At 36.5% G+C, this 13,499-nt stretch overlaps 1 protein-coding gene across 1 annotated transcript in view; it reads right to left on the minus strand.

Annotated features, from left to right (window-relative positions):
* Positions 1 to 13,499, minus strand: part of TNKS (tankyrase) — a 95,493-nt gene that overhangs the window by 11,250 nt on the left and 70,744 nt on the right. Inside the window, exons 13-19 of the mRNA XM_063294742.1 lie at positions 12,208 to 12,287; positions 11,676 to 11,821; positions 10,536 to 10,701; positions 2,926 to 3,145; positions 2,651 to 2,760; positions 1,792 to 1,980; positions 769 to 1,006 (exon numbers count right to left, since the gene is read on the minus strand). Of these exons, the coding sequence (XP_063150812.1) occupies positions 769 to 1,006; positions 1,792 to 1,980; positions 2,651 to 2,760; positions 2,926 to 3,145; positions 10,536 to 10,701; positions 11,676 to 11,821; positions 12,208 to 12,287 (1,149 nt within the window). The remainder of the gene's footprint in view (positions 1 to 768; positions 1,007 to 1,791; positions 1,981 to 2,650; positions 2,761 to 2,925; positions 3,146 to 10,535; positions 10,702 to 11,675; positions 11,822 to 12,207; positions 12,288 to 13,499) is intronic.

Below are 13,499 nucleotides of genomic sequence, written 5' to 3' on the forward strand. Positions count from 1 at the left end.
TACACAACACAAACTTTCCACCAAACTTCAGTTTAAATCCTTAGTCCTTTAATTGTAATCTTCTCAATCCATAATGCCTCCTGCTACTTACTGCATCTTTTACAAGAAAGCAAATCTTTACTAGGAAAAAATATAAAGTATAAACAAGAGACGCAGAGTCAAGATGTAAGGATTTTTTATGGGAGATTCTGTGAATTCTCATTATTAATACAATCTTCTCTTTTGGTGAGCATTGAACTACTGAGGCACTACATGTGGCAGGTAAAGCTACCAGCTGCATATTCCATTTTCTCTGCTCTAGCATCATCATCATCATCATCCTGTAATATTTCACAACTTCATGAGTAGCCTACTCATGCTGGTTGGGAGCATAACAAACACAGTAAAAAAGATATTATTCCCTCCAAACATCCATCATCTTACATTTTTACAAGTCTTACAATTTTGGCTATGCTTTGATATACTCCTTATACCAATCAAGTTTATACAGAGAGCAATTGGGCATATAGTCATTAATTTAAAATCCCTAATTTAAAAAGATAATCAAAGTCCAGAAGAATAGTTATTCCAAAGGGAACATCTGTTTCATCTATTACTTCAAGTGTTAGTTTTTTGTTTTTGTTTTTGACAAAGCCTTAGAGGGGATGTTCTAAACAAGATCCTGGACATATTTCCTCAAAAGTATGCCTTGCTACTTCTTCAGATTATTTCCTACTATGTGTATTTAGGACTGCAACTTTGGCAATTTCCTATAGTCAGGAAGAGTACCTTCTCCTTCTTTCCTCTCTGTTCCCGTTGCTCCATCTCCAGCATTAGATGCCCCCGCCACTGCAATTTCAGCCAGAGGTCCTGCAAGGTTATCTATACTGCTGGCAGCAGACAGACAGGATGGAGTTGATGCTGGTGAAATGATAGAGGCACTAACAACAGTGGCTTGAGGTTTAAAGCATGTTGGCAAGGCTTCTGGAGGCATTGCATCAATAAGCAGGGCTCTGATATCATCCGCCTTGAAACAAGACAATGTTTTAAAAAATAAAACCAAAATCAATAATTTTTAAAGATATACTTTAAACAGATAATTATCTCCATACTCAAAAGCAGGTTTGTTCTTTCAACTAGTATCTACCTGCAAATATTCAAGTCATCAATCTTTGGAACAGTTCCTGTTTCTGGAGCTACTAACATACAGCTTGACAGGCATTTACTTTCCAGAACACTTTGAAATATTACAAAATTTGTCCTTGCCCCCAAACAGTTCTCTTTAGTTTTTTTCAGAACATAAAATTCTTAGGTTACGTTCATATATGCAATGCATTTCAAGGGCACATATCTTATCTTGGAAGCTAAAGATAAAGTTCAAGCAATAAAAAAATGAAAGAAAAAAGCAAGTTATTGAATAGCAATTGCAGTCACATTAGAGACTGTCACTGTAAGTTGCCTAAATGAAGCAATGGGTTCAAAAAACAAGGCATTCAATTTACACGAAACAAAAGTATTTTCTAATTCTGCCTTGCCAAACTACCAATATATATTGAACCAATGTAGTATAATAAACTAAGCGGTAGGCTCTAAATTCTGTATTGCTCATTGGATGATAGTAGGAGATATCATTCAGTCAGCCTATCTAGCTCTACAAAGTTTCTAGAGAAACAGATTCAGGTCAAATCCATGTATGTGTACTGAGATGTTTCACTATATAAATATGGCCAATGAAGAAAATAAATGACAATCACAGTAGTCAACTGATCTAAGTACTGAAATAAGAGTTATTATTTTTTAAAACCAACTTACTGTGGCCAGATCCAAAGGTGTTTGGCCTTCTTGATTCTTCATTGTTGGATCTGCTCCATGAGCTAGAAGTAGAGCGCAGAGTTGCGTTCTTCCTTTTTGTGCTGCTTCATGCAATGGTGTAAATGCCCATTTATCTGTAGCATTTACACAGGTATTATACTTAATCAGCAGAGCTGCTATATCTACATGCTATGGAAAAATGGAAAAAAATATAACAGGAAGAATTTCCAATTTAAAAAGAGAAATGCAAACATTGTTAAATGATCTATTATGCATTCAGAGCTACAACATGGATAAATGGATTCAGCACTGGAAATGTAATAATTTATATATTTAGATAGCTCCATATAGAGAGATCTATGAGTAACAAACATATTAGTCAGCCAGTATGTAAAATATATTGCAACTCCAGACTGAGGCTCTTTCAGTTCTTCAATGGTCTAAACTTCCCTCATATGGGAGATGCACTTGTCATTTTTAGTTTTCTATGCAGAAACTGAAAAAAACTAGCATCAATTACAACTAAGACAGAAAATGGAAGATGTAACTTCTTATCCATACATCATTTATCTAGTGTAATAATTTCACCTTCATAATAGATAATTATTTACCAAGAGGTAACATGATATTCACACTATCATTTAAAACAATTAAGTGTTTTGTTTTACCAAGTAGCAAGACGAGTCTTATAATTCCCCTTGTACATATGTTAGCAAGATTTTATAGAAGACTGAAATAAAATTTATTTTATGCTGTTATTCCCTTTTGGCTGCTCTAGTTTCTTCTACTTGTTTTATACTTGTTAGGGAAATGCAGGTTGTAAGTCTTGTCTATATTGAGATTAATAAATAATGCTTACCCCATAGGATGCCGCATTATGTAGTGGAATTAGTCCTCCCTTGTCTTGAGCATTAACATCAGCACCATGTTCTAGAAGATACTCAGCAACTTCCAAATTGTTATAACCAGCTATGTGTAAAAAAAGTAAAGCATCAATGAAAACTCAGCAATTTAGGAATCATAGACCAAATACAAGAAGAAATTGTTAAAAATACTGTACATATTTTTAAAAGTTTGCTAGGTCTGTTCTAAGGAGGATTTCCTGTGAATAAATTAACCCAATAACTCCCTTACCAGCAAGATGTAATGGGGTGGAGTTCCGTCCCTGGGTATCACGGCAATTGATATTTTCTGGAGAACATAATTTCTGAACTCGCGCCAGGCAGCCCTTTTTAGCAGCATCCAGCAATGCAGCATCACCTCGCAGCAGGTCCTGTATATCAGTATCTCCCTCTTTCACCAAGTCTAAAGGGGTGTTGCCATCTCTGTTCTTTTTGGTTGGATCTGCTCCATGCTGCAAACAACATTCTACTGTTTAGCCAGCTGAAAACTTTATCCTCCATGCCACCAAACATAGTACCCATGCTGTTCATGTTTTAATATTATAAAGTGCTATCAAGGTACTTTAAAAATAGTATAAGCAGAACAAGATTCCTATTTTAAAACCTATTTTCTAAATTAGAAGAAGATATAAAGGAATGTCATGCTATAACTAATATCTAACTTTAAGCAGATTTTATTTCATGACCTTCTGATCCATTCTCCAAAGGACAAAAATATGCTGAAGAACCACATATTTATTTGAAAATATGTGCCACAATCCATTCACTGCATGCAATTAACTTCTACAGGGCAGAAGAGCTTCAGTCCAACTAATGCAGAGTTACATGATGACTCTAGAATTTATGCATGCTCAAGTTTCTCCAGACCACCAGGCACTTCCTTGGACAGCTAGGACATAAACATGTGTGTGTTGCAGAGGGGAGTTTCAGAATAAGAAAAACAAAGAAATGATTATGAACCTTTTTTTTTACTTTAATCCCAGTCAACGGTTATAGCAATACATGCTTTGATCTCCTATGGATCAAGACTCATGCCCTTCCTGGCTGGTGAAGGCAGCCTGGGAGATGATATGTGGTTGGGTCCAGGAGATGGTTAATACAGGACATCCTTGAGAGAGGGGGTGTTTCCAGCTGCCTTCAAGGAGGCGCTGGTGCACCCCCTCCTCAAGAAACCATCACTGGACCCTACTGTGTTAGACAATTTCCGTCCCATCTCCCACCTCCCCTTTTTGGGGAAGGTGGTTGAGAAAGTGGTGGCGTTACAACTCCAGAGGATCCTCGATGAAACAGATTATCTAGACCCCTTCCAATCAGGTTTCAGGCCAGGATATAGGACAGAGACTGCGTTGGTCGCACTTATGGATGATCTCTGGAGGGAGCGGGATGGAGGGAGTGCATCCATCCTGGCTCTTCTTGACCTCTCAGCGGCTTTCGATACCATCGACCATGGTATCCTTTTGGGTCAGCTGAGGGAGTTGGGGGTGGGTGGCGTAGTTTTACACTGGTTCACCTCCATCCTCCAGGGCTGGTCCCAATTGGTGGTGATAGGAGATGAGTGATCCGACCCCTGACCCCTCTTGTGCGGGGTCCTGCAGGGTTCGATTCTCCCCCCTCTCCTATTTAACATCTACATGAAACTACTGGGTGAGATCATCCGTCACCACGGCATGAGGTATCATCTATTTCCAGAACTAAAGATGATAACTTCCCGGATACAGAGGAACCGTCAACTCACAGCCACTCCGTCTTACCAGGATTCAGATGAAGCCTGTTGTTCCCATCCAGACTCCCACAGCCCCCAGGCACTGGGAAAGGGCAGCCACTGCATCACTTACCTCACCCGGGAGGGAGATATATAACTGAGTATCATCAGCATATTGATGATACCTCATGCCGTGGTGACGGATGATCTCACCCAGTGGTTTCATGTAGATGTTAAATAGGAGAGGGGAGAGAACCGAACTAGCTCTCAATGTAGCTCCCATATTGAGGACGGTAATCTAACTTTCATAATTCCAAGTTAAGGATACTGGAAGATTGATATAGGGTAAACCTTTTTTTGATTAAGAATGACCAAGGATTCCCAAATAAATCTTCCATGAATCTACTTGATTCCTTTAAATGCCAGGGGATGAATGTATTAAATGAAAGCTTAGTATGTGTATGTATAAATATTTGTTTTTGATTGACACACTAGCATCATGGAGCTACTTCTTGACATCATGACATCAAGTTCTGGTAACTTATATTATGGCATACAGTTATAACACTTAAATTTTTGTTAAGTGTTGGTTTAACACTTAGTTGTGTGGTCCTGTAAATGCAGTTGAGAAATATATATTTCAAAGTTTTAAAGAAAATATTTAAAAGTTCCAGTTGCAAATGAAAGAGAAACATAGCTACTATTGACTAATGTTACACTTATGCAAAGTAACATATCTTTTTGGCTGTATTTCAATAAATGTGTGACAAAATAATAGAGCACATTTAATAATCAGGCCAGAAATCCATCCAATTCAACATCCTGTCTTAAGAATAAGTAACAAGATAGTTTCCTCTAGAAATCTTTTTGGCAAATCAAGAAATCTTTCTCAGTCTATAACCATAAATACTCCTGAGTTTTGATTTCTAGTCTAGAGTGTCATACCCATATTCTCTCCAGAATGGACAACCCAGCATTAGATGACATTCATGCCCATGGGGGAGAAATCTATTATAAAACCACCTTTTGAGACATGTTATGGGGAAATGTAAGGATGAAACGCTAAATTAAATTGTTAGTGAAAGAGACAGAGAAACTGACAACAAATCTGACTATGTTCATTACAATGCTATTATTGACAGTCTGAGAAATATCCAAAGCATGAGAAAAAAGCAATTTTATGCATAACTGCCTTTTTAATTATTAAAATGTTTAAAAATAAATGAGGAAACTAGTAGATATACACCAAACTCTCAGTTTAATGGATTTCAATTCAGTGAGTTTTGGACAAAACGGACAAAATTTTACCCTGGATACCACCGCCCCAAAAATGGAAAAGCCCATTGTAGGTCTGATAAATCAAAGGTTTACCATATTTGTAGGCATCGGTAAATGCAAAAGAAGCTACATGTTTACACTCCCATAACAAAGGAGGCATAGCTGACAGAAAGCTAGCAAAAACATTCCATTTTTCAAATTGTAATGCTATTCTGAAGACAGAATTCTTTGAAAGAAGAATATTAGTAAACAGAATCAATGATGCTGAACAATGTCTGCCAAATGATATGTCCATATAAAATATTTAAATAAATCTTTCAAACATAGCAGTATTTTTCTTTTGTACAATAAATTGCTGTATTCTTTTCAACTCACTTCTAAAACCCACAGCTAGGTTAACTGGCCTGTCCACCTTGAGGCTCATCAGCCCAAGTGAATTCTCCAATAATTTTCCAAGAGAATCACTCTTTAAAATAAAATGTCCTTTGCAAACTCCAACATTACACTTACAAACTCATTACTATTAACCTTTTCTTCTCAATATTTACTTTTAAACACACACACACTTATTTAACTACCAAAACTTCATTTTTTGGAAGATATAAATTTTCACTAATAAGATATTCACTAATAATATAAGATCTAATATTCCATCACTGCATGAGTCAAGAAAACCTAATTTAAATATAGTACTTAAATAGCAAGATTCTTGTTTTCTTCAAAAGAACTAAATCTACTTTTCCCTACTCAATCCAGTTATTTTCTATAAGTTACTGGCTCTGCTCCAAGTCTAGCAACAGTGTACTGCATTTAATATGTTGCTCCAAATGAGGCTATATATTATCATCTACATGGGATACCATTAAACTCAAAAGAAATAGATACACATCTTTATTGGCTACATGCTGACATCTCTCTTTTGCTAGATCTTAATGGAAAAAAAATTCTAATGAATGTTAATTTTTTTATTTAAAAATATTGATTACCCTGGAATAGACTCATTAGTAAAAACGATTTCTATATATGATTTTTAGCATTCTTCTCCTTACCCAGAGAGACAATGCCCCTGTGACTCTGGACACACAGAAACAACAGAGCATGTGCTTCTCCAGTGCTTGTACTATACAGACATTTATACTAGTCCCATCTCAGCATTATTGCATAAACATCCAAGGCACACAGGACAATTCTACACCTTCTCTTCATTGTGGTCTAGAAGTGGATATGGACAATGGTAGCCATCTCCTTCACATCACAGGTAATTTGTGTGTTAATCTGAGGACACAACACTCTCCCATTAGGTTGATTACAAAACCGGTTCAAACCTACTCTTTCACAAACTGCAGGGAAAGCAGAAAGGTGGAGTAAGCCAGATGTCTTGAATGAGAGCTCCAATTCCAGCCAGTACTGGTAAAACATGGAAGTTGTAGTTACAAACTTCTAAGGTTAATCAATTGTCTACTCCTCAGGACATTATCATGGTTAGCAACCTCATGACTACCAACACGAAGAAGGAAACAGGAAAGAATTATGTTCATACCCTGCTAAGTACCACATCAAAATAGCTGGATTATTGATTAAACATTGTTTTAATCTTTTTATGTTTCTGTGAATCATACACCATCATATAACATACAGCATGTTATAATCGTGTAACTTTCTTTTTTTATAAGAATTTTATTAACTTTCAAGCAAAGATAAAAGCTACGAAAGAACAAAAAAGTACAAAAAAAGAAAAAAACTAAAAAGGTGTGAAAACACAAGAGAAAAATTTTTCAAAGTTACAGAGAAATGTGACTTCCAACATTTAACATCAAGGATATACAAACATTTTCCATAATCAATCCTTTACTCTATATTGGAGCAAAACTACATTATTTCTATAAATCATTCTACACTGGCACATTATAAAAAATCACTAAGTACAGTTTTTCCCTCCTCTTATATTATAAGAAAAAAAAAAATCACATAAACCTCCTAAACAACTTCCCCCCCAAAGATAACATCTATTTAATTATTCCCCTCCTACTATTCTATAAATTTCTGTCTAGTATAATAAAAATCAAACCAAAAAGCACATAAATTGTCTGCCATTATACTTAATAATACAAGTTTTAATGATCTTAATCTTAAAACCACCCAAGTAGACATTTTTTATACCTTACTAATCTTCATCCAAATCATTAAAGATAAATGAAATTAGCCAAACCTTAAAAGCAATCCAGATAAATATTCTTTAACCCTGACCCCACTTCAAAATAAACCAGAACATTTACATATCCCCACAATGCACACAGAGCCTTTTTCTTAAAAAGCTCAAACAGCTCAACTGCCCCCCTCAAAAACTCAGACTTCTCTTCAGAAAACCTCCCATATATAATAACCCCTTCTTTTTCATAGCATTCCTCCAGAAGATGTTTCCCTTGTGGCTTGCAAATCTCTCTCTCCCTTAAATTTCCCCAACTCCACTATCTGATCTTCATCCAGCATCTCAATAGAAATCCTGATCTCACTCTTAAAAGAAGCTTTTCTATCACTGTTGAATTCCTCAATTTCATCCCCAACATCCCCAACCAGATGACACATTTTGGACCTCATATTTTCCACAATGTCCTGAATGTCTTGCATAAAAACTTGGTTTGTTGTTGTTTATTCGTTTAGTCGCTTCCGACTCTTCGTGACTTCATGGACCAGCCCACGCCAGAGCTTCCTGTCGGTCGTCAACACCCCCAGCTCCCCCAGGGACGAGTCCGTCACCTCTAGAATATCATCCATCCATCTTGCCCTTGGTCGGCCCCTCTTCCTTTTGCCTTCCACTCTCCCTAGCATCAGCATCTTCTCCAGGGTGTCCTGTCTTCTCATTATGTGGCCAAAGTATTTCAGTTTGGCCTTTAATATCATTCCCTCAAGTGAGCAGTCTGGCTTTATTTCCTGGAGGATGGACTGGTTTGATCTTCTTGCAGTCCAAGGCACTCTCAGAATTTTCCTCCAACACCACAGTTCAAAAGCATCGATCTTCCTTCGCTCAGCCTTCCTTATGGTCCAGCTCTCGCAGCCATATGTTACTACAGGGAACACCATTGCTTTAACTATGTGGGCCTTTGTTGTCAGTGTGATGTCTCTGCTCTTAACTATTTTATCGAGATTTGTCAAAACTTGGTAGGAGTCAGAAAAAATCTGTTTAAAATCTTGGTGGAAGTCAGAGAGAATCTGTTTAAAATCTTCCATGTCTCACACAGTAGATTATGATGCCCCCTAGGAGCTTAACCAGCAAAAGTTGAAGACATGAAAAAGTTCTGAAATGTGTTTACACAAGTGAAAGTGAGATATGCAGACAGTTCCCAAGGGAAAGTAGAAGCAGAAAGCTGAAGGTTCAAATCAGCCAATTCAACATGTAGGAAAATGCTAATATCTTCATCAAATTTAATATAAAAATAATAACAGGGAGACAATTATTTACTCTCGATCCTCCTTAATATTTGGAGGGAAAACGAGGTCCACAACTTAAAAAGAATAATAAAAAAAAAACCAATCCCAAAAATAACTATAAGCACGAAGACAGCCCACTTCTCCTTGCTGTTGAAAGCCTCTCTTAGCGTATGCATACTTTAAAAAAATATAAATTCGGTAATTTAGAAAGGGAGTGGCTGGTCTTAGTGTCCCTTTAAGGGTACTGCGTGGCTTGGAAAATGGTGATGTCCTCGCCTCCCAGCTACCTCTTACCAGTTGAACTCGAATGCTGCTTGCGATTTTCTGGCTGCAAGCAGCTGTCTGGAGGACAGGTAGGGTGATTCCAGGTGTTCTCCTTTTTTCTGGAGAACGTTCCTGGACTTCAGGAAAACCTGGCTGAGCCCGAAAAAGCTGCCACATTCTCAGCTCCGCCTACTGAGCTCATGGGCACAGCTGTTCAGTATGCCATGTCCCCACCGGAAGTCCCCAATCATGTAACTTTCAGTGAATCAAAGAGACACAGAGCTCCCTCCTCTGTATCTCTCCAAAGAGCTTTGACAGAATTTAGATAGATTTCTCTTCAGATTTTCTCATGGTTCTATCCCATGGGGAAAAACAAATTACTAAATACTATTCCTATTTATTTATTTATCAAATTTGTCACCGCCCATCTCCTCCGACCAGAGGGACTCTGGGCGGTTTACAATATAAAACAATAAATATATAATAAAATTTCAATATAAAACACACTATAAAACAATTTCACAATTTACCTTGGAATGTCACAGCTTCACTTTAAACAAGCATCCTCAGAAGTTGTACATTATCATCTGATAATCAAAAGCCAGTATTGTACTTTGATGTTTTATGTAATGTAGCAGTTAATGTTTATTCAAACAAGCTTTCTTTAAACCCAGAATGAAATGAACACAATATGGGTAAGAGCCTCATCATGTCTCCATAATGGTGTTATCTCGTGACCATGAAGTTTCAGTCACAGCATTTTTATCATATAGTCACATGACAAAAGTAGGTTGCAAAAAAGGGGGAAAGCTGATTTTACGAATTATTTTCTCTGCCTCTCCAATTTGAAAGATTTACTTCTGGCATTTTATCCTAATAGTTGCTAATAGTTCTGCAGCAGATTACAAACCAAAACTGATATGCAGATGATTGACTGTACTACTCAGTGCACATGCAAACTATTTATTTGCAGAGATATTTCAATTTGTAGATATACTGCAACCTAAAATGAGAGTACAAATACCTTCCTTTTAAACAATAGAACTGTTTATTATACTGACAAAAGTTCTATTCTGAAGAAAATTACATGGAATTGCTGCATATATTATCATGTGCCATAGCCTGAAGCAAGCAAAGACTCTTCGAAGAAAACAGTTTAAAGTACATACTTTTAGAAGGAGCTTGCAGATTTCATATTTTCCTTTTGCTGCTGCTTCATGTAGTGGTGTAAATTTCCACAAATCAGCAACATTGACAGAAGCCCCATGTCGCACCAATAACTCTGCAACTTCATAGTGTCCATATGAACAAGCGTTATGTAGAGGTACTAATCCACTAATAAGTTAAAAAAATTGAGAGTATTTATCAAGATCTAAAAGCAAAACAATACAGTTATCTTTCAAACTAATTGCTAGCTTGCTTTTCTATTTTACTCCAGTTATTAACTGAGGTAGTAAACTGTTTGCAGCCAGGAGCTGCACTTTACAGGGGAAAAAAATCAATTTTTTCTCACAAGAACTGTGAGAAATGTGGCAATAATATAATAAGGGTGAGGCTGGGTGAGGCTGAAATATCCAAGATGGAAGAACAGCAACCTTACTGCACGCATTAATACTGAGCAAGATTTAATAGACCTGAATTTCATCTCCTGTTTTATTTTGTTGGCTACAAAAAACACAATAGATGAAGACTTTGAACTGCACCTAAATGTTGACTAAACCACTGGGATACCAGCACAGAAACAAAAAGGGCTGCAAAAGAGTTCCATTTATTTGTTTATGGACCTAAACAAATCATAAAAATACAACTACTACTGGAGGATGGATGGATGGACAGACACAGACAGATAAAATAAGAATGAAAATGAAAATTTGTAAGACAGGCCTGAAAGAGTTCAGAACCCACACAAGTATGATTTTCGTTAGGGAGGCCAGTATATATGCCAGTTGTCACCCTAATGGGAAGAGCATCAATTTGGGCCAGGAAGACATACTGTATATGTGGCTCATATAAAATGTTAAAAAAATATCTAGGGATAGTCCAGGACGAGGGGGAAATTGCACTATAGCATAGATGGTAAATACTGGCTCTGTCAGATTGGATGTCTCGATCCCAGATCCTCTGCTAAAATTTGGCCAAGGTTTTATTGAGCAGATATTGCCAGAACCAGTATGCCAAATCATATTTTTCTCCCTAGGGAAAAAAAGAATGTATTTAACAGGGTAAGGTGGACTAAGGAAATTTCCCAAAGGAAAGAAAGAGCTTATTCTACCCATACATAAAACAGTAAATTGCAAGGTCTCAATTACCCTTTATCCTTTGCATGCACATCTGCTCCGTGATGAAGCAAATATTCAACTACTGAAACTCGATTATAACCTGCAGCAAAGTGCAGTGGGGTTGAATGACGTCCCTCCAAATCTCTGCAATTCACATTCTGCGGACTGCAAAGTTGCTATGTAAAAATGAGAAACGAAAATATCCATAGTAGAGTTCATTGCAGAAATTTCCAATAGTCTCCCCCTACCCCAAAACATTATAGCAACAATAATCAAGATTCCTGTGACAATATAAAAAATAACCAAGTCTCTGGATACAAATTATGTCATAATAAAATAATTAAGGTTCCACACTGTTGTTTTTTCCCTGAAATTAAAAAAAAATTCCAATAATGTGAGGCTAACATAATTTCTGACAACCTAAAAATTGAAATTGTAGGAGAGACGCAGGTAAGTCCAACGACCACTGCAGACCACCATCATAAAATACTTTTTTTCCTCTTGATATTTAAAGTGACCTTATCTATCTTAAACTTGTTATAATCCTTAAACTCCAACATACCTTTACAGTTTCCAAATCTCCAGCTTTAGATGCTTCCAACAGTCTATAATCCACATCAGACGTATGTACCGGGGTATTTTCTACTTGACAGATAAAAAAACAGTTAGCATTGTGGCTTTGTAGGACATATTTAGGTTAGAAAATATTATTAATGCTCAAGATAAGAGTGTATATATCATTATATCATTACTTCTAGCACTGTAATTATAACTGAGCTACAAATATGAAAATTCCCAGATCAAATCTCATCCCTTGCTTAAGCTCATGGAGTTAGCATTAGTCCCAGTCCTGTAGATGGAGAATAGTGTATTCTTAATTTACATAGTTCCTGTAAGGGTAAGTGTCAATAAAAGACTTAATAGTACTAACTTACTAATATTTAACAATACTTAACCTTATACGTACATAATATATATGTACCAATCATGCCATTCCCTTTCAGGTGGGCAACATTGTGCAAAGTCCAGAAAAAGAGTAAGAAATAGCAAACTTAAGAAATGAAATGCATGACATTTGAAAAAAAGAAGGAAATGTAGTTAAATCTAGTTTACACCATCATTCATCATTATACTGCACCTGTAGGAAAATGTATATATTGGAGACTTACACACTGCGCTTCCCAATTTTTATTCATTATCACCTCCTGCATTCTTTTGATCAGCATTCTGCCAAATACTTCCCAGGCAAACGTAAACTAATCTCCTGTAGTTTTTGCATTCACACTTTTTCCTTCGTACAGTGGAACAAGAACCACATTCTTCAAATGTCAGCCACACACACATTCTTCACACACACACACACACACACACACTCACATACACACACTCTCTCATATAGTAAAATCACACAGCCTCTTTGTAAGCATCCATATTTTAACATTTCTCCGGTTATAATATCTACAACTGCAACCTTACCAGTTTTCAACATTCTCGCAGCACTTATGAGTTCTTAATTTTTTTTTCTTGGACAACAACATTTTAGTACTCATTCAGTTCTACTCTTTGATATATCACAATTATTCCCTTTCAAATCTCAAAAATACTCCTTCTGCCATTTCCTCACTTGTTTCACCCCAAATAACTGAATCATTTTTACTTTTAATTCTGTTTACTGGTTCTTGTTTCATCACTTCCAAAATTATTTTTATTTTCATCAAAATTGCTGTACATTTTCTCTGCTTCTTTTTACCTTAGGAATTCCCTTTCTCAAGGTAGGTAAAATAGTGTAGTACCATCCATTTAATGAACAAGCCCTCTAATTCCAAATAAAGACATCTTGTCTCATATATACCT

Source organism: Candoia aspera, chromosome 2, assembly GCF_035149785.1.
Source record: "Candoia aspera isolate rCanAsp1 chromosome 2, rCanAsp1.hap2, whole genome shotgun sequence".
NCBI lineage: Eukaryota > Metazoa > Chordata > Lepidosauria > Squamata > Boidae > Candoia > Candoia aspera.